The 26960-nt window shown below is 38.8% G+C and overlaps 1 protein-coding gene across 1 annotated transcript in view; it reads right to left on the reverse strand.

Moving 5' to 3' along the window:
- Positions 1-1977: 1977 nt before the first annotated feature.
- LOC135690233 (protogenin B) overlaps positions 1978-26960 on the reverse strand; it is a 55812-nt gene continuing 30829 nt past the window's right edge. Inside the window, exons 3-16 of the mRNA XM_065207734.2 lie at positions 20167-20496; positions 16782-17066; positions 15949-16236; positions 14842-15111; positions 13852-14163; positions 13056-13105; positions 12462-12711; positions 11405-12052; positions 10399-10719; positions 9540-9687; positions 8494-8663; positions 7405-7528; positions 6334-6514; positions 1978-5816 (exon numbers count right to left, since the gene is read on the reverse strand). Of these exons, the coding sequence (XP_065063806.2) occupies positions 5709-5816; positions 6334-6514; positions 7405-7528; positions 8494-8663; positions 9540-9687; positions 10399-10719; positions 11405-12052; positions 12462-12711; positions 13056-13105; positions 13852-14163; positions 14842-15111; positions 15949-16236; positions 16782-17066; positions 20167-20496 (3485 nt within the window). The 3' untranslated portion in view covers positions 1978-5708. The remainder of the gene's footprint in view (positions 5817-6333; positions 6515-7404; positions 7529-8493; positions 8664-9539; positions 9688-10398; positions 10720-11404; positions 12053-12461; positions 12712-13055; positions 13106-13851; positions 14164-14841; positions 15112-15948; positions 16237-16781; positions 17067-20166; positions 20497-26960) is intronic.

Below are 26960 nucleotides of genomic sequence, written 5' to 3' on the forward strand. Positions count from 1 at the left end.
TACGCCTTATTCAGAGGGGCAACTTTAGTCAAGGGACTCGATGTCATTCGCACAGAAAGAGCCCTCTATCACACTCAAGTTCAAAATTAGTCTTTCACTTATTTGCAGTTGATACTAACATTTCCTATGAATCTGAAAATCTGAACCTGCTTAAAAAAGTGGTAAACAATAAATTGGAAAAAGTGAAAGTGTGGCTTGATGTAAATAAACTTGCTCTGAATATAGATAAAACTAATTTTGCTATTTTTAAGTCACCTCAGCAATTTTGCCCTGTCACAGTTAGTATCAAAATTGGGAACCTTCCAATCAGAAAGAGCTGTTATGTCAAATTTCTTTGTGTTCCTTTAGACGAAAATCTCTCATGGAAATATCACTTAACAGAACTTTCATAAAAACTAGCTAGAACTTGTGGCATGTTCGTCAAAATTAGATACTTCTTACCAATTAACGTTTTAAACTGTCTTTATAATTCTTTATTCTCACCTTTCCTGCAGTATGGCATATTAGTTTGGGGCCTTACCGATGAGACTTATATTAATTGGCAGAGCCCGGTCGTCCTTCCATCTAGCAGTTTTGGAGTCGATCTACATAAAAACGAAAAAGCCGCCATTGTGTAGACAAAAGGAGTTCGTTTTCTCTCTTGGATTCCATTGGTAATTTTTCTTTAGGCTCGCGGCACTGATTGGTCAACTATACCGGTCTTGTGCTTGCGTTTTTCTGATTGGCCTATTTCGATCCACAACTGGGTATATATTTTCCATCGTGTTCTTTCGGAACCTTATTCTGACGTTTTATGCTCTGAGGTGTGTCAGACGAAAAAGCTTTTGTTAAATGTTTGGTTTTTTCAAAGCCATTTTCAAATTCTGTACCGCAAAAAGATTATTCATTTATATTAATCCTGTGTTCTTGCTACAGAAGAGGGTTGTAAAGGCAATTTCATTTCAAAACCTTTCTTCTCTTTCCACTCCAATCTTTTCTGACTTGAAGATTTTAAAGCTGCATGATCTTTTTCAGCTGAAATTATTATGTTTATGATTGTGTAAATAAAATTTCTCCCACATGTTTTCATTCCTTCTTTGAATTAATTGAATCTGCTCATTCATATCATACACATCACGCAACTAATAAAGATATTTCTCTAAATCAGAAAAATACCCTTGAATATGGTCTTAGGTCAGTTCGTTATTTTGGAGCAAAATGCTGGAAAAACATTCCCTTGGAGATAAAAAGTTCAAATTTGCTGGTAGTTTTCGTTGCAAACTTAAGACTTTTCTCTTTGAAAACAAATACTGTTCTTGAAAAGTCCCCATTCAGTCCAAAGTTAGATGCATAAATTGTTCAAAGAAATTTTGAAAGAATTAGCCAATCAGTTATAAATAGGGGGTGCTCTCTCCTCGATTAGCCTAGCTACTGAGAGAGCCCCTCCTTAAGAAATTCCCCTACATACAATTCCTTTGTCTTCTTGATGCAATACTGTATATTGTTTCTTTTAGGCTTCTTGTGTAGCATTTATCTGTAGTGACCATTGTCTAAACGTAATCATGTCCTCCATTGTGTCTCTGTCATTAACACTTCCCATTGTCTTCGTATCCACGTAACGTAATTTGTATAGCCTCTCGTTTTATTTGTATACGCCCTGTATTTAAGTCAGTCAGTAAATTCATCAAGATGCAACCGTCTCGCAACATCGTCTCTTGCTGGCTCCGTGTTTTCTGCACGTTAAATCAGACATAAAAACGACAGCATTCGCAACAACAAAACCAAAATTAAATATAGGAACATCACCAATCAGCGTTCCTATATATCTTTGTATTAATTAGTTAAGCATGCTATATCTAATTGTATTCAAATTTTGTCTTTTTTGGATTGTATGTAGTGGAATTTTGAAATTTTATGAAACTGAACTGAAACTGAACTGGTAACAACGAAAGAGCATACCTTAACACGCAGGGACAAACAACGCAGATAAAGAAACGATAGTGTTATACCATAAATAACTCCCATGGTAACAAAGTCATTATGTACAAATAACATACATCACACCCGAAGTGAGCAGGAATATACATTTTAGATAGTCCAACGCCCCGAGCTGGTCAGGGTACCAATGATTCTGGACTTCGGAATGTATGGAATATACGTTAAGACCTATCTTAAACCGTCGAAACAACATACGTTATCCATTTTGCAGCTAAACTGTAAGACTCATCCGTACGCCGGTAGTCCCAGGCCCCGAGCTGGTCAGGGCCCCAAAGTTTCTGACAATAACAATAGCTCGTTAAGTATTTTATCAATAAAAAAGGGGGTCCTAAAAAGCTCAGGGAGGAGGACGGAAAAATCGGAAAATATACAAAAGGTGGGAGGGGTGTTCATTTAGCACCTCTGACCATGATAAGTTTACAGACGACAACGACGATGTAAATCCTGTTTGTATTATTTTACGTAGAGTATCAACAGCCTTTGATATCAATGGTAACATATGACATTGTCTCGCAGGACGCCAATCACAAACACTGTAATATTGATAATATTAATATCACAAACACTGTAATACTGATCGCCAAAATCACATAATTGTAATATTGATAACATCAATATCACAACACTTTAATATTGACAATATCAGTATCACAACACTGTAATATTGATAACATCAATATCACAACACTGTAATATTGACAATATCAGTATCACAACACTGTAATATTGACAATATCAGTATCAAAAACACTGTAATATTGACAATATCAGTATCACAACACTGTAATATTGATAACATCAAAATTACAAACACTGTAATATTGACAATATCAGTATCACAACACTGTAATATTGACAATATCAGTATCAAAAACACTGTAATAATGACAATATCAGTATCACAACACTGTAATATTGATAACATCAATATCACAACACTGTAATATTGACAATATCAGTATCACAACACTGTAATATTGACAATATCAGTATCAAAAACACTGTAATAATGACAATATCAGTATCACAACACTGTAATATTGACAATATCAGTATCACAAACACTGTAATATTGACAATATCAGTATCACAAACACTGTAATATTGACAATATCAGTATCACAAACACTGTTATTTTGATAGTAATAATCATCACAATGATCGATGATATTTTAACCGAGATAATAATTATCACAAAACAATGCGCTATACACAAGTCTACAAAGGTGATGGAATATATTTCAACGAGGTCATGAGGGCTCTGCTTTGTGCTTTGCCTAAAAAGTTTTCCTAACATCGTGGTCTTTTTGAGGCTATTTATGGTAATATCTTTGATCTTTTGAGCGAGAATTGGAGTTTCATTCTAGCGGCTACCCTCTTGTAGCCCTAACCTTTCTCAATTATCACCTTCAACCTTTAACTTTTGACCTCAATACCCGCGTATTTGAAACACTGCGGAAACTGTAGCTGAGTAAACACAGCCCTGATTCGGGTTACCAAGGTTAAAGAACTAATATGGACGTTTACTATGAATAACTGTCAATAAGAGGGATTCGGGCCATTTTCCTGCGGGTTTCAACTCTCAACTCTGAACTTACTGACCTTTGACTCGTCTTTTTCTTTCTAAACAGAGCATGACAGAAGGCAGAGTAGGAGATACTCTCGTGGGTCGTAGAGCTGACGTATAAGCAAGATGTGGCTGATGTCACTGTTCGAAGTCACTGTGGATCACAAAGACGTGACAATTTGACCCTTGACCCTGGCTAAGTTATTTGACCTTTCTTTTGGCCCTATGACCTTGAAATGACACCAAAGGCCATATATAATAATCTACGAAGACTTATAATACGATGGGTTTACCTATACACATTCTCAACGAAGTACGATTTCATTAAAATCAAAATAAATTTAAATTAGATGAAAGATTCTTATAAAAAGTGCATTGCAACCGGTCATCCAACTAGACTTATGTCGCATAGAAAGAGCATAGACAACTAGACTTATAGAGCATAGAAAAGAGCCTAATTTAACTTCGGAGAAGAAAGTCAACATATCACAATCCAGTTTTTCAGGGAATCTCCTCTATAAGGGGGATTCCCTTGATCAAAGGACATTCCCCTGATTAATTGGACAGCCCATTTCTGAGCTTGGAATGGAATCCAGTTTTTCAGGGAATCTCCTCTATGAGGGGATTCCCTTGATCAAAGGACATTCCCCATGATTGATTGGACTGCCCACTTCTGAGCTTGGAATGGAAAATATACAAGGGAAGGGAGCGCAGACAAAATTCAAAATTGGATAACAGGAAACGATAAAAACTTAAGCTATACGATCACGTGATCTCCAGTGGTACACAATACCGCCGAAGCAAACATTAATGAAAACAAGGCAAATGAGTTCGTATCACCATGGGTACCAGATTTACAAGATATATTTATAGTACATTTAAAAAATATGACTAAGAATATGCATAAATACAAAAAGTCGTTTAGGGAACTTTGAATAGCTAAAGACGGCTACCGACATACAATGGCCAATATAACCTACTTAGCCTCGGTATGATGCTGCACCTAACAGAGGCTAGCAAGTTTGATCACAAACGGTCATGCCGTCTGTTTGGTTGGCAGTTTGTTGAGGCTTTGAATCATTGGGGTTAGAGTCATGTAGGGTTCTAGTTATTGGGGGTTCAATTTGGGGTATTAAAGGGTATTGGTAAAACTGAATACAATGCGAATATAAGTAAGTAAAGCTAGTTTCATATGGCGATGTCTAGATTGCCATTGATAATGATTGGTTTGCTTCAGTGACGGACACCTAGATGGGGGAGAAGGGGGGAGAAGGGGGGAGAAGGGGGAGATGGGGAAAAGGGGGGAGAAAAGTGGGCGGTTGCACCAAATGTTCTGGAAGACAATGGTCTTTTGTTCTAAAATAATGGACAAATGTGTTGTCATCTTATCAAAAGAATAGGCTGGCCCTCCCCCTCCCCCCAAACTGTAGTAGGATTAATACTTTGTTTATCACTCTATTGTTGTAATTTCACATGCGCACTGTAAATAGTATAAAAAGTCTTGTTATTGTAATTAAGGGGGAGTTGATGAGATGTTGATGAATGATAATCTTGTAATGATATTTGCGTGTTAATAAAAGGGTGAAAATTACAAAGTTGAGTTTTCCTTAGCGTGAAACTGAATAAAACATAAAGCTCTACCACAGTTTGGTGTAGGACCCGGTTTGTGCTAATAAATAGCCGACCGTTGATCTCGTTAATTAGCATGCAAAATTTACTCGAACTGGAGGATCTGGGATACAAACTTACAACAGAAATCAGCCCTTGGGTAAAATAACTATTAACCAGCCTCAAATCAAACATAATCAGCCTCCAATCTGGCTTTATTGAATATTCTCAAAGTGGCCGGCCCAACCGCTGACAACACGTGATTCATTGATCGATTGAATATGATTGAATCATCAGATACAGATGATTCATCGGTACACAACACGTGACTAATCAACATTGGTTGCCTAGCAGGTGACAGATTCATACCGAGGCTAACTCAAGAGGACATCGGAGAAGGCATTTATGTTAAAAATCTTACTAGATTATGATGCAAATGGATACAACTTCAGTCCGACTATACGCAATAATATCACGACCGCGTTTACATTGTGTACAATCTGTAGGCCAATCTGGATACGAGGTCCTTCCATAATGGCCTAAGTAAGAAGATATATCATACTTGCAGAGAGTTGTCTCTCTCTGATTGCTGTAGTGTGTTCCTATTGGGCGCTGAATGCTCCTTCAAAGCGTATGATGGAGCCTCAGTTGACTTTCTAAGAATCTATAAACAAAAAAAACCATCAGGAAGATGTTCTTTTTAGCGGGGGGGGGGGGGGGGCGTCTGGGGGGGGGCGTCTGGCTTTCTTTACAGTGGGACAGGGGGTTCTGGCTTCCTTTACATTTGGGGGGAGGAGCGTCTATCTCTGGTTTAGGGATTATACAGTAAGGGTTTGTCAGATTCAGATTAACTTTAACACAAAAGAAGTGCCTGGGGGGGGGGGGGGACGGTTACGAAATAAAAATGTTAAATTCATAAATTCATGTACAGATTTGGTAAGTTTGTGTTGTCTTCTTAAGTTATTATTCAATACTGTGGTTGTCATATACAATATCACACTCACAGATGACCAACATACACACACACAGATAAAGAAAATTCTCTAAAACATCCGAAACTGAATCATTCTAATCAAGCTCTAGAACAAAGAGCACGTTGACTAGCGCCAGGAAACGTGTTGGTCAGTTATAAGAAAACATATGGCAAGCAGTCTGTTCAAAATTAAGGTTGAATAACATACCTGAGTCCGACTATCAGCTGATTCAGCCGAATCTATATCATCAGTTGTGTTGCTGCTCGAACTTGATTGCAAGCTATTTCGATCCTTGATATCGCCGCGGCTACCAACACCACTGTTATTCGTGGGCGTAGAATTGAACTCTCGTTGTTCGCGCGAACTGAGCGGTTGGCCGCGTAACCGCCTATGGAGAAAACAAAAACAATCAGCTGGTCCTCTTTTTGAAAGGGGTTCTCCTTTACCAGGGGTAACTTTGATGAGAGCGTTTCTTTATATAGACGGGGGTACCTTTGAACGATTAACCCGATCTTCCATCGAAATGAAACACAAGGGTTACTTCACCAATACCACCTCTTGCTAGGAATCTTAGGGTAGCAGGAACGATAGAGGCAATGCCCCAACCCTCTATGTACCCCTTTCGTCGGATACAAATTCTTTGAAAGGCGAGGTACGGCACCCTATCCCCACATAACCCCTTAGCTGGGACCCTAGACACTTGGGAAAGTTGCATCGAGCCGACAGATTCCTTTCTGTGAGACTGAAGTGCCGAAAGAAATGAGTTGCATTGCTCCACACCAAATAACTTCTCGAGAAACTTATTAAGTAGACCACTAGCTATAAATCTAATATTAATGAGGTTTTTTATCAAGGGGACTGGGGTAAGTCACCTCCAGCAACCCTATGGTGCCTGCTTTAGCCTTCATCACGGAAAATAGTGAATTATGGCCTGGGACATAATGATGGCCTGGGAACTTTTATAGCATTGTTTAATTCGCATCGAATTATGTGTGTCGGTTGTTGGCTCTCAGGTGCGGCTTTGCAGGCAGGTGGTGCATCTTTCCTGATTCACCTGCTAGTTTTTATTCTTTCTATGTTAATTTGCCACGGGGTTGTCATGGTCTATTGCTCCCTGTGGTATCAACATCCTTGTATTGTTTGTTGAGTAATTAGTAGGTAGCGTAATAGGTAACTTGTCTTGTAAATTTTTAGTGGAATATAAAAAAAAATAATGAATTGAAGATAGCAAATCATACAAAATTTAAAAAAAAACACTTTGAAGAGGCCAAAACCTACCCATGCAGGAGACATGTGCAAGTACAAACAGGCTGACCACTGGAGCCCCCCGTCAGCTCAATTGCTGTCTGGTACCTGGGCATTAACGGCTGTGAGGCAGCTTCGTTTTCACCGGGTGTACGTCCTATAAAGAAAAAGTACAAAGAATCAGTGAAGTTAAAACTCCAGCCAGAGAGATCCAAATCATCAAATAGACCCAAATGTGCAATGGCTCAGATATGACCAGATGAGCACAAGCTCTAGCCCCATCAAACCTCTGTAATTTTGTCACTTTTTTGACATATTTACGAGATTCTGCACATTCAGAGGCGTATCATGGTGCTCTTTTAGATTATTATGTAGTTATGTAGTCAAATTTTAAAATTCTAAAAATAGAGATTTTATGACGTCACACTTTGGAGCTTCTATCCTACCGTAAGTTCTTGAATAGACCCCCAGGGGCTTATTATACACAATAATGTTATGAGGTTGGTGCTTATTAAAGGGGAGGGGGTTTATTCGAAGGTGAGGGGGGGTTTATATTGCAACAGCCAAAAATATTACCAGGGTAAATTTTCTTTCTCTACTTGAGGCTGGTCAGTATGCTAGAAAATGCAAATACATCGGGATAAATCTATGGCTGTCGAGGCAACATCTCATACCATGATGGCTTACTGTGTAGTAGGACGCTCTCCAGGTCACATGACACATTGCAATCACGTGACAGACAATATATAATCAGCAGTTCAGTTAATTAGTAGTACGGTTTGAGGGGGGCTTATTTGAGAGGGGGCTTACTTGAGAGGGTGCTTATTTGAGAGGGTGCTTATTTGAGAGTGGGCTTATTTGAGAGGGGGGTTATTTGAGAGGGGCTTATTTGAGAGGGGGCATATTTGAGAGGGGGCATATTTGAGAGGGGGTTTATTTGAGAGGGGGCTTATTTGAGAGGGGGGTTATTTGAGAGGGGGGATATTTGAGAGGGGGCTTATTTGAGAGGGATTATTAGAGGGGGCTTGTTTAAAGATGGGGGCTTATTCGAGGACTTACGGTATTTGAAAATCATTACAGGAAAGGAAAAAGTAGAAGAAAAAATGAGCTAAATGTGCCTACCATTAGGATTTTTTGATCCAGCGGAACATCTTGAGCCGCAATCGGCTTCCTTGTACAAAGAATTGTGCTCCAGGGCAGCTAACCTTTGTAAATATAAAAATTCATCGTTGTGCAATCCACTCTTGGTGGCCTTGCTTTGGTCTTCATGGGCGCACTCGGCAGACTTGACCCTGAAAATTTGGAGTTTTCCATTATTAGGAGGTATAAGGATGAATAGAAACAAAGGAAAATGAATTTGGGGCAATTTGCTTTTTAGAGAAATTTAGGAAAGAAATCTGTAGCTGCTCGCCAGCATTGAGAAGAGCCTGGAGGGGTGCAAGAGCTATGGCACTCTTCAGACGGCCAGGCCCCAAACTACATTTTTTGGACAAATAGTATTTGGTTCTGGCCCATCTGAAGTCATTATCACATTATCGAGTACCGACATCAACATGGGGACCCCCATTACATTCTGTTCCCACAGCCCCAAAATTCTTAATGCGGCCAAGCCAGTTACAAGGAGATGTCAGTAAGAAGGAGAGGCTGGTTACTTGGAGGAGCCAAAGTCAAATGGGGTTATCTTTGTCAAAGCTGAAAACAAAGGCAAGCTTTTTCCACTTGGATAAAGAGCAAGGACATGTCTGTTTCATCCTGCTTCAGGGCAGGTTGACAGAACCTTTGAGGGATCAGGGCAAAGTTGATAAATTCAGCAAGAACTAGTTTTGCTTGGCGAACTAGAGTTCGGCGATGATGAAGAATCCGGTAACGAGAATCCGATTAACCTCAAGTCATACACGTTGAGGAGTTTTTAACTGCATTAACGAATCACAGGTCGCTTAGGGTCAGAGAACGCTCTCTTAAGAATATGACATCTAGCAAAAAATGATACCTTTCCGGATTCTTCATGTCCGCCCGCATCATTACCCATTGTTTAGACAATTCAGATTACATTTGTCACAATTTTGTCATGTTTCCCTAGCCCGAGCCCTAAATTAGCAAACAACAGAGAACTTTTGTGACAGTAGCAGATAACGACCGAGGGAATGAAGGAGATGTTGCGGGCCTACCTGAATGGATTTTTCCAAATGAAGACAGCCACAAAGGTCAGTATAAAAACGGAAGCAATTGAACAGCCAATGATAATCCCAAGTTTCGTGTCACTTGACATCAAATCATTGCTGCTCTCTGATTGGTTGACATTAATTTCCGTTGGTACTGTCAAAGAAAAAGAGAACAATAATACAGCGATGACGTCATAAATTTTAAACTTTGCTAAACTAATTGTATAATGTTTCCGAACATAGAAAAACAGTTACATGTATCAAAAGTTGGCTGTGATATGGTCAATGAATGATTTTATCTTTTGCAGCTCAACTAGTTATGGTAAATAAGCACCTTGGATTCCAAAAGCACAGTTGCGGACACCTGGGGGGGGGGCGAGGGGGCGGTCGTATCAAGTGATAACGGGCTATGCTCGAAACGTCGTCATTTATCTAAAAAAAAACTTTCCTGGTACAATTTACTTACATTGATCGTCATTATAATGGTCTTGTGTTCTAAAACAATGGGAAAATGTGACGTCATTTCATCAAAACAATAGGCTTGCCCCGCAATATTTGAGCAAGTGTCCGCCCCTATACAAGCACTTTGGATTAATAGGACAAAATATAGGGGTTCATATAGACTGACGTCACGAGCCTCTGTTTCGCTGCTGCCTCACTTTACGGACGCGTCTAGAGGTTTATTCGAGAAAGGTTACAAGGCTGCTTACATGCCCGTTTTTCCCTAGGCCGCCTGAGTACCTGATTTACCAGAATTGCCTAAGTGCCCATCATGCCAGAGCTGCCCAAGTGCCCATTATGGCTCTTTTCCTTGTAAAAAATGCTTAATACATTTTACATAAAGTAATATTGATTACTACCCTACCTGTCGTTGCCTTCCTCAGTGCGCATGACTCAACAACAACACTCTGGCCCCCTCCTGCACTATTCACTGCATAAACCTCGATTCGATATTTCTTATAGTAATCTGCATCGAGGTTATGAAATAGGGGATAACCCTTTGAATTAGGCTCCATTACAACCACTGCAGTCTTCCATTCTGTTTTTATTTTCCGCGCCAAATGCTTGTATCGAATGACATATTTGGTAATTAGGCCACGTGGGTATTCTGGCGGCAACCACGTGACTTTAGCAGTGTGCGCATTTTTGCTGACATTGCAGAACACATTTTTGGGAGGTCCGGGTCCTGAAACACAAAATAAACTTTTGATGAAAACCAAATAACAGATTCATATATAATCTTATACACGTCTTTAAATAAACATTTTTGAGCGGTACAAAATTTAAAAATGGCTTTGAAAAAAGCAAACAGTTTACGAAATACCTAAAACTTTTTGTAATATCTTGAGGCATTGTAATATCTTTTAAAACATAATGATATGATAATAATAATAATAATAATCAATTTATTAATAGTAGGCGGGTATAATATAGCTGTCTATGTACAATTTGTGCACAAGCTAATTTAGTCCTACTTTACAAAAAATTTAGAATAAAAAGCAATCAAGAATGAATAATTGATAATTACATATATCAAACAATTAGTTAATTAATGAAAGAAATGAAATTGAATATTGAAAAAAAAATTAAATTCTACGATGCGTTTACAGTTAAAAGATGTTTTAAGACTTCGTATAATGGGTGTTAGCAAGACAACTGGGAGAAATAGAGTTTCAAGATTATCGCTAGCTTTTGCGCTCAAGGGGGGTTTCCAAGTTCTATAGAAGGGGAATTTCTTATTCATTATCACGCATTGACTGGAATCTGGCGAGAACGGAGTGATTTGAAAACGTAGACAGTTTTGAATAGAACGGAAATTCCTATAACCTTACTATAAAGTAAAAATAGCCGGAAAACGCTGTGAAACTTACTTGCTTCGGCCGTTTTACATGCGACAATTTCACTCTGAAAACTCGGAAGAGTTATTTTCCGCTTGATCTTCCGGGCCACCTCATCAACACGGTGCTGTTTGGCCACGGCATTGACGCGGATATAATACCATGTGCCGCGCGTCAGATTCTTCAAAAGATAACGCAAGTTTCTTGTGTGATAGGTCTTGTACTTCTCAATCTGCCGCCCGCCTAGTTCTATATTCACGGCATAATGATCAACGTCAGCGGCGCGCATTGGGGCGACCCATGATAAGAAGATTGAAGTGTTGTCTTTCACCGCGCATTCTGGATCCCGCGGATTCGAAATCCTGAGAGAATCCAGATCACCTGGTATTGCCGGTGCCTTATCAACACTGTGGATAATAATAGATGATTTACTCATGACCGGGCCCGAAACAATCCTTAACTCGAATCTGTAATCCTTTTCAGAATTGAGGTTCCGCATTACATAAAAACGTTCGTCGGATTTAAGATTGATTATACGAACTTCGTGCCAGTAATCCGCAACTACAATAGGTACACAAACCAATCTGAATCCGGTTATGTAGCCGCTTGTCCTTAGTGTCCACGTGATCTTAACGGCTGATGAATTTACAGGATGCAGTTCCATTTGGGGGCCTTTCTCACCTGTCGGGGGGAGAAAATAGAATTATCCAGCAGATGCAGCATGTGATATAGATAAAAGTGACGTCATTTCAACAGAAGAAATAGCTGTAGAGGAAACTGCCTTAGGGGGGTAGAACCCCCAGATTTAGGGGTGCAGAGCAATAGACTACGTTAAATGAGATTTGAAGGCCCCCTGGAAAAACAATGCTGTATTTTTAGAAGAATTTGACATTTTGCATTTACCGAAAACAACAAATTTAACTTTATCTTTATCGTTGCTTAGATATTAAGGAGATTCAGACAATGAATTAACAAAGGATAGAATCGAAGGTGACATAATGGTCCCGACCCCTCGGATTTTTAGACGATTTTCTGTCCCCACCCCCTCCCAAATCGTTTAGCTAAATAACCTTGACAAAAAAATCCATACTTGCGATTTCCGGGTCACCCGTCTTGATGGTTGATTTTGCTGCCTCGCCGAATCCCGCGCTAGTTGCTGCAGAAACCTCGATTATGTACAGTTCACCAAGTTCAAGATCCATGATATCAACCTGCGTTTTTCCCGCGGGTACGAAAATAGTCTCGCGGTTGAATCCAGCAATTCCATATTCAACTTTATACTGAGTGATGCGACCGTTAGCAATTTCAGGAGGTATGGGCGTCCAAATAACACGAATTGTCTATGAAAAATAAATGCAAATTAGAAGTGAAAGGATGAGGATAAACAAATACGAAAAAATAACTGATATATAGCACAAAATAACAAATCAAAGCATAACTTGTGAAATCTCTTCACCATAAACACAAAATATTGGTTTCAAAGAATTTGTAAAGCAGATATAGGCTTCCCATTGAAACCATCTTTATAACTTACTTCGTAGAGCCATCAAAATAAAATTTTATCAAAGAAGACAGAATAAAAGATTTTACAGATGAAAAATAGTTGCTTTGCCTACCTAATGATAAAATGATTTAAAATTGAAAAAAACAAAGTTGAAAAGGAAAAAGAGTTAGTGATACCAACCTTATTTCCAAGGTTCACTGCATTAAGTGGCCGCGGGGACATCCCTGGAACTGAAAAATATTACCGCTATTTAGTGAGAATTCATGTAAGTTTCCAAGAAATAGAAAGCCGGAAGTCATTCTGATTGGTTAAAATTCAATAAAATCGCTCGATTGGTCAATTTTTTATTGGAAGTACTAATCGATCCAATCAGATAGGATATGTTGCTATTGATATGACAAATGTTAGGAAACACTTTAGGAAGCCCAAATTCTGTAGGAGGGGGGCTTCTACCGGCATGCTTTGCGAGTATCGTACTGCATGAAAATACAAAACACAGTTAATTTCTCACGACTGCCGCTAAGCATGCTGGTTGCGCAAAAGCCTTTAAAACGGCTAAACTCTTATTTATAAGAACACGAGCCTAAACATTGATCAAAAGTTAATAACAAATTAAAAACAAGCTGAGACTAAGCTACTCTGAAATGTAATTTTGAACAACGTTGTATCTCAATAACGAGAATCTTTGGCTAGGTGTGGGTGATTCTCCGGTGAATATTCAAACTTGGCGGCGAATGAAGGTTGACTCCCTCACTTTTTTGCCAAATTAGGCCTGAACACCTAGAGCAAAAAAGCTAGCAATCGCACTGCTAATACCCTATAAATTTAAGAATAAATTAAGAACAATCCAGTCTCAGATTTTCGAAAAAACTACGAACAGTCAGTCTGAAATTAAATTTACTGATTCCTATACAAAAAAGAACTTATGGCAAGTTCTGATAGATATTGTAACATAATAAAACCCACGATAACTTACCACTTTCAAGTGTCCTAACACGCGCAACTTGAGAGTTACCGCTCTTTTGTCCATTTCGGCCATATGTCGACAGGTAGATGGAATAGAGTCGTCCTCCAAGTAGCTGGTCAATTTTCCAGTGCGTCGCCGATACCTCACCAACGACGCGCTCTTTCTTCGCGCGTTTCAGGGAGCTGGTGAAATATTCGTAGAACACAATGTGAGCGAGAACTGCGTTGTTGTTGTTCAACGGATTCGGTTGCCAGGTAACATTGACAGATGTTGCAGATAATGCAACGGCTTTCACGTTAATTGGGGGCCTAAGTGCGTTATCTACGAGAAAAAAAGCATGGAAACTTATAAAAGTGCTGATTTATAAACACATAGTTATTGATGCCGTATAGACGGAGTTGTGTTGGTGGGTATCAAAAGAACATTATAGCAATGTCAAGGAACAATCCCCTCTCCTCATTTTCATTTTCAATTATTTGGTAGCCCATTCATGGTAGCCCATTCAGCAATGCTCGTTTACAAGGGGCCATGCATCTAAACTAAAAGAAACACTGACATAAAATGAAATAAAGAGAATAGTTACATCTAAACATGATAAGATACGCTACACAACCACTTGTAACCAACTCTACCCTCGCAATTTTTGATACTCTTTTAAAACGTTATTCTAAATTCTAATTCTCTTGATGTGTCAAATTTACAATATATACATATATCAATATTTACAAACTTGAAATATGATACTAAAGCTTAACAAGCAAAGCAAAATATTTTAGAGCAAAGTTTTAAATTTTCTTAAAGATTTGCCTTCTTAGCTTCGTAATCTAGATTATTCCAAAACTTAGCATCTGTTTGGTCACGCTATGCTACAGTTAAAGAAAGAAGAACTAGGGCTTGTTATGAAAGCTGATCTTTCAGAGAGAATGATGTACAGAAAATGAATGTACAGTTTTCGATAAGATGCCTCAGTAATTAATGGTAAATATTCTAGATACATACCTATAAAAACAAAGGTCGCATGGCTTACGAAGCCAGCCTTGTTGGCCGCAATGCATTGATATATCCCAACATCCTCTTGTAGCACTGACTTGATCAACACACTACCAGAGTCATCCAACCTCAATTGCTCTGTGGCAGCCAGCCTCTTTCCATCTTTGTACCACGTGATTTTTGGCGGTGGATTACCGATGACTGGACACGTGATGGACAAAGGAAACCTACTGGGAGTGAGTTTTCGTTTCGAAGGGGCTGGCGACAGCTTTGGGCGTGCTAAAATCAAAGCAAACAATATCAAAATACTTATTTTCTGTCAAGTAAAAACTATATGGCGATCCAAGACGAAATAACCTTCAACTTCTAAGATATAAACACGTTTAAATTATGTATAGTAGAAATGATTCAAGAACATAGTTTATCATATTTTAAATCTGCGAATCTTTCAAAATCTCTTTTGAGAATGCAATAAATTCAAGGCCTAAACTAGGCAAAGTAACTGTTCTTCTGTCACTAATAATACGTCTCAGTATCGCCAGTCGGATGACATATTTAAATCGAAAATATTTGAGAGCCAGTTCAGCCAAACAGCTACCATTTCTGCCAATTAGTTACAAGTTTAAACAAACAATTCACAGTTCAACCAGATAGTTACCAGCTGAACTAAACTGCGTCCAACTAAACCAAACAGTTAGCAGTTCAACTAAACAGTGTCCAGTTTAACCAAACACTTACAAAGTCAACCAAACAATATCTAGTTGAACCAAACAGTTACCAGCTGAACTAAACTGCGTCCAACTAAACCAAACAGTTAGCAGTTCAACTAAACAGTGTCAAGTTTAACCAAACACTTACAAAGTCAACCAAACAGTGTCCAGCTCAACCAAACAGTTACCAGCTCAACTAAACTGCGTCCAACTAAACCAAACAGTTGACTGTTCCACTAAAGAAAGACTAGGAGTCAAAGAAATCAAAGAGAACCAGACTAGGTCAAGTTTAACCAAACAGTTACCAGTTTGAAAAGATAAACTATTTCAAGAGGTAACTGTGCAGTATATAAAACTAATTTAATAAAACAGAAACATGTTTGCGTAAAAATGAAACAGCACTTACAGAACACTTTGAGCCAAATGTTGCGTGTTATCTTCGCTTCTCCGGACTTTGCATAGCAAACATATTTTCCAGCATGACCTGGTCCGACTTTTTCTATCCTGTACACTGCAGCTTGTAGGCCTGTGGCAACAACGTTCGGAACTGGTTGTACATCATGTGAGATGGTGACAAGTGCAGTTGGGCTCCCTGTGGCTGCACATGGTATGGACACAGGTTGACCTTCGGTAACATCCACGCTTTCAGGACAGTAGCTAAAGGTAGGTGGGGTGTGCACCTCTAGAGGGGGAGCTGCGGAGAAATTCGAAATGACGTGATACAGAAGTTGGTATTTTAGCCAATTTACTTTTAAAGGCTGCGTTTCGCGCCGTTCATTGATTAACCGATAAGGACGTATCTTATCTTACCAGTTTTCATTTGGTAGCAAAGGAGCAGGCCTGGCTGATTGCAGAGAGCCATAGCTCTTGCTCCCCTCCAGGATCTCATCAAATGCCGGAGAGGAGCTACAGATTGCTCTCCTAAATTAATCGAAAAGCAAATTGCTCGCCTTGAAATCAAACTATTCTTTGTTTCTATTCATATTCATCTACAAAAGCCTGGAAATTACTAGGAGAGCTGTTTACTGCTTCCTTCGCGAAAATCTTTTGACAAGGCTCTTACTTGTTATTGAGCAGTTATACTAATTTCACTTTTCTCTAATTTCGAGGACCCTTGAAATTCAATAGACAATAGCTGACGAATAGCGCGACACATTGCTTTTAATAACAAACGACACATATTTTAAACAAAACGAGGCTACTAGTAGATAAAGGAGGCTGGAACATAGCTCTACTCACCAACAACGAAGTCTACTTTGTTACTTGCAAACTCCTTGCCAACCTGCATTTGCACCCTGCATTGGTAAGATCCGGCATCGCTAGCATCAACATTCCTCACAACTAGGAACCCCCCTGGCAACGTGCTGGCCTTTACACTGTCTTTCAATGTCAGCAGTCCCCCGTCCTTGTACCACTGAATGCTTGAATCCGGTACTAATTCGACATTACAACTCAAGATAAGAGTATTTCTAGGGGGCAACGATTGTCTGCTTGGCAGCAAACTCACCGGGTTCTTACTGTCGCCTGCAAAATAAAAATAACCAAATTTGTATCTAATCGCAATTTATTGACCTTTTTGATAGCAACGACCGATTTAAGATGACACGAAATAGTGGAGATAAGACATTTGTTACAGGAATTTGGTTTATACAACCCGATGATCCACAGTTTACAAAAGCTATACTCTTTTCATAAAAACCAGATAATTACTGATCAGGTTCTATGTTTATACTTCTGCGGTAATCTGAGGTTGGAGCTTTTTTAACGTTGTTCTTAAATTAAGACTTGGGTCAACATTTACTTTTCCACAACTACAAGTTGATTCTAAAAACAACTACATAACAGTTTCGCATGACGTAACGTCAATGAGCTATGAAAATCTACTCTGTTTTGTTAACAAAGGAGAATATTTTCAAAAACTGATGTTATTATCTTCTAATCTTTTATCTGAGGCTGGGAATGTTCTTATGTTGCTCTTTTTGTGGCAAATCGAGCCTCAATTATCTTACAAAGTGTATTTTTATAAAAAAATAGTTAAGGTGACTTAACTCAAGGTGCAGACTGTAAGTCATGCGAAGACAAGAAGTTCGTTTAATTCAAGACAGTCAATTTGATGTGTATGGTTTTGGGCGTGACTGTGACGTCATAGCTACGTCACAATGACGAATTTAGGTAATTTAAGTCATGCGAGGACAAGAAGTTCGTTTAATTCAAGACAGTCAATTTGATGTGTATGGTTTTGGATTTGGGCGTGGCTGTGACGTCATAGCTACGTCATAATGACGAATTTAGGTCATTTTCTAAAAAGTAATTCCTTTCCTATTATTTGAGAAAGTTACGTAAATTAGGGTTCTTTTATGATGCAGGGACTATACTCATTTTTTTATAAGAAACAAAGGTCGATGTTGAATTTTCCAGTTTTTTAATGCTCTGGAAATTTCAATACTCATTGTTTCTTAAGAGTTTCTTAAGAATTATGATGTCATGAATGATGTTATAAAATATTTGTTACCACGTCAAGAGATTCGCTTCCATTCTGACGCTGTATTTAGATGTGGAAAGTATATTTTTATCTCTTGTGTCTTAATTTCTAGGCCATCAGGGCAATCATGTTCTTGGATTTTACAAAATTTTTGTTGTTCTCAGTTTTATCCTGATTTAATAGTTTCTTAATTTTTTTGCTTCGGGTACTGAAATTTCTTAATTTTTTCTGACTTTCCAGTACTTGTTTCTTATAGCCAGTTTCTTATATAAAAAAAATGATTGTATTTTGCTGAACCTGTCATAGTTGCAGAATTTGCACGTCTGTACTCGCAGGTAATCAAAAAACGTTTAGGCCCATAACTTTTGTGGACCAGAAGGATTTGTGTGGTTAACGGCTCTTGATTTTTTCTCAAAAACAAGGATGCCAATGGCAATCCTGAACTTAAACGTCCCCTCCTTTGCTCTTTGTTCTAGATAAATGATAGAAAATCCAGGAAAAAATTATCCTGATCTAAAATCCACTTCACTTTAAAACTGCCACATTAAGTTTCTTTTACAGAAGGATTATCGTAACTCAAGCTGGACAATCCGTGAGTATCTGAATCCCTAATCCACTGACATTAATCCGAAAGTTCACTATATTATTATTACTGGATTAAAGGCACAAAGGTCATGGGTTGTACCTATTAGCCGTAGTTAATCCGAACAACACAATCCTGCCAATCCTTTGACAGGTTTAATTGCATCAGAGCCTATCAAAATTTTGAGCAAAAAACTGCAACCTATAAACCCAACCAAACCGATTTAGGTAAAAGGGATTTAAATTTAATCCGCTCTTGCTGCAAAACCAGATAATTCAAAGGTGTTCCCAAACTGAAGAAGGATTTTCAATATTTCTAAGACTCGTGGGTACTTCTTTTCACATGTTACTACCTCCCACGTGCATTGCCACTGACAGCCTAACTGCTAGTCCTAGGTCGGCTTTAGGTCCTCATTCAGTCTAGCTGTACTGACGAGCCCTGATATGGGGCGAAACAACTGATCTGAAAAAAGACTGGATCGAACAACCTATTGTTCCCCGACATCAGCATGATGAAGCTGATCGAGTCTCTCCATCTCGAGACCTCTCGCGCCTAAAGCTTTGGGCTGCCATTTGTTAAAACAGCGCACACACAGTGCTGTCAAAACCTCAGCACTGCTTTGCGGTGCGGTTCTTGGTGATATTGTTTAAAGTGCCTGTCGAATCTCAAAGACTCGTGCATACTTCCTTTCACAGTTTGTTGACGTCATACTGCTTATTAAGATGTATTAGCTAGTGCAGCACTGGAGTGGCCACGACGTTAGATAAAAAAAATGATGGGGGTGCAACGGAGACAGGAACAGGATACAGGGTGCGACAAACACAATACAGGATAGGGGGTGCAACTGCTTGGATGTTATGTGCTAGCATCTGGTATAATGGGTATAAATGCCAGTATTTGGGAATATTAGTGACAAATATTGCGATGGATACTAGTGATTAGTTGAAAATCTCCAAGAAATCCCTGTAAACAAATCCTTATATTATTCTCAAATTACACAAACACCCAAGATCACGAGCCCTGTTTTTGGTATGGCAAATCCCCACCACTGGGTATGTTACCCCACTATATTTGACACCAGAACGCTTGATGAAAATTTTGACACTCCACGTGACCTACTTGACCATTTCACGTGACCTTCTTGACCATTCCACGTGACCTACTTGACCATTTCACGTGGCCTACTTGACCATTCCATGTGACCTACTTGACCATTCCCTGTGACCTACTTGACCATTCCACGTGACCTACTTGACCATTCCATGTGACTGAATTGACCATTTCACGTGATAATCAATGTATTTAAGCTTGTTTTCCGTTGAATGAATAATAAAACAACTTTTTACATGAAAGCTGAATATAGTTTTGACATTTTGATGAGCGGTTAAGTTTGACGGAGAGATAAACATTATTCAACGTCCATGCACAAAGACGAAATTTTGATATGCTAGTTGCATCTATTCCACGTGATGTTGACTACATCTTGGGAAGGTAAATCACGTGCTATCGTCACTGGATTTACAGCAATAAAAACATAACACGTGACAAAGACAACATACCAAACACTCTGATTCTTCTGCCAACGCTTGTAACAGACCAGTTCCCAACACTTGCCACGCATCTAAATTCGATATTTTCTAAACTACTCGTCACATTCTGTATTTCCAGTGTTCCATCTTTTAGTATTCGCGTATTAGCATCTGCTACCAGCTGTTGCCCATTCTGTTGCCATGACAACGTGATCTTGTCAGATTCCCGGCATTCACAGCTTGTCTTGCATGGTAAAGAGACTGTCTCGCCTTCAGATGAGGTTGTATACACCCGATCTTCTAATATTGATGGCAGTGGGTATGCGAGTTCCCCAGACCAGCTGATTTCTGCGTGAGATGCTGCGAAAAAAACGCGTGAAAAGTCAGCAAAAATTACTTTAGCATATGACGAAAAATGTTATTAGCATAACAATACACAATAACAGAAGCAAGGGGAAAGATTAAGTTAAAAGCGAATAGATGCTGGAGTAAAATCATCTGATAAAACGCGGGATATATAAATGCTGAGGAAGCACGCGGGAAATATGAGGAAATGCCGCCAATGTCCTGGGGGGAACGCGGAATATTTGTAATAAGAAAGCCAGCAGATCTATAGACCTTTAGAAGAACATCATACCTTTTGCAAAACACTACTAGGGCAATTATTCGTAATAATTAGCATTTATTATCATAATTATCATTTCACTACTAATTTTTGTATAAACGGTTCCGTGAAAATGATAATGCAGATATAATGTTGGTGTTGTTGTTGTTGTTGTTGTTGTTGATGATGATCATGATGATTCAGGTCAATTGATGATGATGGTGTGGTTAATTATGATGATTATGATGATCCAGGTCATGAGAATAGTTGTTGTTGTTGTTCACCATGATGAATAAACTATTTATGATGATTATGATTACATTGTTATTGGTGGTGTTGATGATGATGATTATGATGACCAAGGCGCATAAGACATTGATTCTCATTTCGCAACGAGCTTTTTATTAGTCACGATGCACGAATAACAACCAATATAAAAAGACCAGCCTAGACATCCCTTGACTGTTTCAGACTTGCACGGCATACTGCAGCAAAAGCTTGTATAGTACACGAACTACGTACGACACGGCTTCTTGTAAACAAAGTTACCTCTATGTTGCTATCAGTTCAAGATGATGTCTGTAATGACAAAATCTACAATGAAATTTCTATGGGTTGACGACCCCAGAAGATAAAATAAGTGACGGAACTTGGGGGGCAGGGGGCCGTGGCTCCCAATACTTCGGAGGACAATGGTATTTTGTTGTGGAGATGAGTGGAGAAGACAATGGGAGATGTGATGTCATCTTATTTAAACAATAGGCTGCCCTCCCCCCCCCCCAACATTTGACCAAGTGTCCGCCCCTAGATAAAATCGATTCTTTTCAGGGCCGCCGAGAGGTTTTGGAGGCCCTGGGGCAAAATGCAGAACGAGGTCCCTGCGTGCACATGGAACAGAAAATGTTCGCGACTACATCCTTAAGATTAGCTTAAAATGCTTTACAGAATAATTCTTGCAAACTTGCATCCATTTTGCAACGTTAGATTAATTACATTTTCAAAATGGAACTTATTACTTTACGAGGCCCTTTAGATCTGGAGGCCCCGGGGCAATTTGCCTCATTACCCCCCGCTCGGTGGCCCTGATTGTCTTACTTCCACGCAATGATAAAATTTACCTGGAATCCTAGCGTTCCGTGTATTATAAGGACACATGGCGTGACAGTTTCTAGACAATCACAGACAAAGTATACTGGCCTTTTCTTCGTTGAAAGGATTAGGAATCAACTCTTCGGGTGCAAATAGAGGGGAACACATTCAGACGATATACGCCTCTTTCATGGGCTCCAACGCAAGTCGAAAAGTGGAGGGGGGGGGGGCAAGAGAAAATTTAGCAATCATAACACAAAGATTTGGAAAAAGATACTTTGTTTTGCAAAAAAGTGGAGAGGCCGTAGCCCCCTGCCCCCCTTCGTCGAAGACCCTGTTTTTATATAACAACAAACCTTATAGAAAACATTAGGCTGAGATTCGAGGGGCAAAAAACTCCAAGAAAGTCTCGTACATCTTTTGTGAAAATCCTTTTGTTTTATCTGAAAATCCCCAGAAATCCCCAGAAATCCTTTTGTTTTAGGGAAAATCGCGTACCATATTTGCAAGGGTGAATTGCCCCTCGCTGAGATTTACCCCAAAAAATAAAAATAACACAAGAAACAAGGCAGGCTGAAATTCAACAATACTCAAGAATTAAAATACAGGCTAAAATTGAAAAATGAAAAAACAGTTACAGAAAAACAGACAGCGATAAACAAAACAGCATTAATTATTTTATCAAGCACATGTTATGTCCGCACACTACTATGCACAGGGAATCTCATTGAAAAAAAAGAAACAAAATAAGAAACACTTTAGGCCGAATTCATGCCAAGAATAGTAAACGCCAGGCTGAAACTGGAGTCGGATGTTCTTGCAAATAGGGAAGTAGGGAGGAACACATCCACACGATACTTGAAAATTGAGTGCGTGGCCTCGAAAAATGGTTCCATATGATAATAATCGGGGGGGGGGGGGGTTGGATCAATAGGGAGAGGAGGCTGGAAGAATTGCTTTCGGTTTTCATAGTTTATATAAAAATTGTTTTGCTTTGCGGAAAAATTTCCAAAAATTTTTAAAAACTTTATTTATCAAAAGAACCTCATTCGATGTTGGAAAGGAGTGAAATACCAAAGGGCCGCCAATAGCGAGGTCGGACACTCGGGCAACGACTGCGTTTGTGCGAATACATCTTGCTTGAAAACGAATAAAGATTCCAGAAAATGAAAATTAATATAGGCTCCAAAATTATGGGCTTGAGAATGGACCCAGCCCCCGGGGCACTTGCCCCCTGTAGGTGTCCCCTGGAAAACCCCTTGTCAATAAACGCAAAAGCCACCAAAAACACAACGCTGCGAGGCGCTCTGAACAAACAAGGAGAAGATGCGGAGGATGACGCCAATTTCTGTTGTGTGACTCCATAACAGTGTCTTTGAATAAAACAATGTCTTACTCGCGGTGAGGTTAGGAAGCACAACAGGCTGTGATATAAGGCTATCTGTGACCCTAATTCTTGTTTTGTTGTGCGATTTTAAATAGAATGCAGGATTTTGAAGTCAGCAGGACATAAAAGTATTGTGAGAGTGTGCGTGAGAGCCCGGTTAATGAAACATTGTTCTGTGTTGTTTGTGATATACGATGCACGCTAAACTACGGCTAACTAATAGTTCAATAATTGATCAGAGTGCGATTCTATGATTCTGAGTAGTCTCACTGACTAGGAATTGTCTAGTTTCCATACTGCTCGACCTGATAGTCATAAATAAGCATGATTAATAGTCATAAATTAGTATGATTAATTATTTCAAGTAAAGGGTTAGGGTTAGGGTTAGGGTTAGGGTTAGGGTTTGGGTAAGGGTTAGGGTTAGGGTTAGAGTAAGGTTTAGGGTTAGGGTTAGGGTTAGAGTAAGGTTTAGGGTTAGGTTTAGGGTAAACTAATTACGTCATCAGGTCGAGCAGTATGGATTCTAGACAGCTCCCACTGACTATGACTATAGGGTAGCCTCGATACAGCTCGTTTAGTAATGACATAGGGGATGATTTATTATTATTATGATTATATTTACTGCTGATTTATGTCAATCATGGTGATTTTGACGATTATTTATCATAATTAAGATTATTCATGATAATTATAAAAAATATGAAAATAAGGATAATTTTTGCTGAAGTTGAAGCTTACGACGATTTACTAATATGATTTTAATAAAATTGAGGCTTTGATGATGAATCATGTAATGGCGATAATTAAAGATTTTGATAAAGATTTATGAAAATTGTGATAATTAATGATAATGTTGAAGCTTTTGATGATTAATTATGATCATAATTTTGATAATGGTTTATGATAATTATGCTGATTTATGATACTGTTGAAGCTTCTGATGATTAATTATGATTTTGATAATGATTTATGAAAATTATGATAATTAATGATAATGTTGAAGCTTCTGATGATTAATTATGATTGTGATAATGTTTTATGAAAATTATGATAATTAATGACAATGTTGAAGCATTTGATTATTAATTATGATTATGAATTTGACAATGGCTTTATGATTATATTGATAACGACGATTAATAATTGATGTTCAACAAAGACACTGATAAAGATATTGGTGTTTACAAAACCAGCAAATCTTATCAATGCATAAACACAATCAAACAAAACTCTCTGACAAGTCTCTAAACAACACTTAGACTTCAACAACTGGTATTCTCAGAAAACCCTATAAATATGAATTGTGGCAATACTGGAGAGAATGAAACGCTTTTTAGCGGTGGGCGTCGGAACGGGGGGTCCACCAGGGGTACGTGATACAACTTTTGGAAGAATGCCCTTTTCTGAGAAGTGAACTCTATGAAGAGGTGCTCCTTTCTGCGACATGGTGTCCTTTTTATGCGACATGTTCCCCTATTATGCGACATGGCGCCTCTTTTATGCGCCATGGTACCGCTTTTATGCGCCATGGTACCGCTTTTATGCTACATAGTGTCCCTTTTGTAGCATATGGTGCCCCTTTTCTGCGGCATGGTGCCCCTTTTATGCAGCATGGTGTCCCTTTTATGCGAAATGGTGCCCCTTTTACGTGAAATGGTGTCCCTTTTGTGCGAGGTGGTGCCCCTTTTGTGAGACATGGTACCCCTTTTATGCGAGGTGGTGTCCCATTTATGCGACATGGTGTCCCTTTTATGCGAGGTGGTGCCTCTTTTATGAGAAATGGTACCCCTTTAATGCGACATGCTGCCTGCTTCTGGTGTCCCTTCTTATCTGTGCACCTCCTCCTCTGAAGTGCTTCCCACGCCTCTGCTTTTCAGGAAAACTTTTAGCGTTACAATTGAAAACTATTCTAGACAGAACGACAGGAATTCAAGTTCACATTTGGAAGACAACGGTTTCGAAACGGATCATCAATAGGTCAAGAAGGGTCAAAGAAAAAATGAAGACGATTTGCTTTTGTGAAAAAGGCCGCGAGAAAATGATCATAGAAAGGCCCACTTATTTGTATGACATTTCAAATCACAAACCACAGGTCGGCAAAAGGTTCTCTAACCCGTTGTGGACGGCAGTCGGATGGCAATCCATTTCAGATTTTTTTGCAGTCGTTTACCAAGCTTGACAATTTTTAGGCATACTTTGCTGCATTTCGTTAAAAATCTGTTCTTAAATTGGAATCCCTTGCTTTAAGAGGCCCCCTAGACCTCGAGGCCCTGGGGCAGTTTGCCCCTCCTTGTCCCCCTCTCGGCAGCCCTGTTCATTTTCCATGCATCTCTTCCACAGAGGCCTGTTTGTACTGGGTTTAACAAACTCACTTGAAAAAGGCCCACTGGGAAATTTCCCACCGGTGACCCGCCTAGCCACAACGCCCCTGCTTGTGTCTGTTTCATCCTGTCACAACAGCTGCTCGGTGAAGAAGATACGCCACAAACAGCGATAACTTCACGATATGAAGGCACAGAGACCCAGCAAAAGCACAGCTGTATTATAAGAGTCACGCACAGATAGGCTCTGATCAAAGCAATCAATAGAAATCAATTTCAGCTCATTCAAAAACCTCTCACAAGTGAAGTTTGCGCAACCAGTATTAAGTACCAAATAATTCTGTGAGCTTCATTTTCGGTCAAGCAGAGCAAGCGAAAATTAATCCCACCGACTTTTGTGGAAACTGAAATTTTTTCTTAACAAATTTTCAAACCCTAGAAAAACTCGTTTTAAATCGATGGACTTTCAAAAAAGACAAAAATAATTTTTCTGATATTGTTTGTGAATTACTATAAAACTAATCCATATCAATTTTCAGTTCCTGGTTCTCCTTAGTAATCGACAAATAAGATATCCAGCTCATCTTCACTCCATGAGAATTAAAAATGAAATAAAAAATTCATCAAAATAATCAGCTTTTTTAACTTTTAGGATTGGGTTCCAGATAATTTTATGTTGAAGACAGAAATACTTAACTTCAGACCTAAACTATATTGAATCACGTTAAAATTTCAAACATAAAAATGAAATTGCACATTCAAATTATTTTAAAATTCGATTTTTCAACTTATTGTTTTCTTGTGTCTTTTTGCTTTGTTTCTGATTATCATCTTTATTCAAAATTCAAGATTCACAGAATCCAGTGGACAGCCTATCCAGTAGATAGCCACTCAAGCTATCTTTCTTCTTACATATGAACATCTCTTGTATAAAGTAAAGTACTTTACAAAGCAATTTTTAAATTTGATGTTAATAAACTGATCACAAAGATGACACAGAAGCTATTAAAAATTATGAAAAGACTCTTTTGTAAGAACAATTTTATGAGAACACAAGTCTCAAAATTGGTCAAAAGTTATAATAAGAACAAATCAATAACAAGCTGAGGCTGAGCTACTGTAAAATGCAATTTTAAACAACGTTTTTTTCTCAAAAATGAGGATTTTTAGCCATGTGTATGTGTTGCTTTTTCAGTAAATATTCAAACTTGTGGGCAAAAGAAGATTGTCTTTTAGTAACTTTCTTAGCAAATGAGGCCTGAACAGCTCCCTAGAGTGAAAAAGCTCCCAATTGCACTTCTTACACCCTATGAAATTAAGAACAAATTAAGAACAATCCAGCTTCAGTTTTTCAAAAAAATTAAGAACAGTCAGCCGAAACTTAAATTTACTGGTTCTTATAAAAAAAGAGTGTAATGTAGGG

Source organism: Rhopilema esculentum, chromosome 1, assembly GCF_057945365.1.
Source record: "Rhopilema esculentum isolate cy_ngs chromosome 1, ASM5794536v1, whole genome shotgun sequence".
Lineage (NCBI taxonomy): Eukaryota > Metazoa > Cnidaria > Scyphozoa > Rhizostomeae > Rhizostomatidae > Rhopilema > Rhopilema esculentum.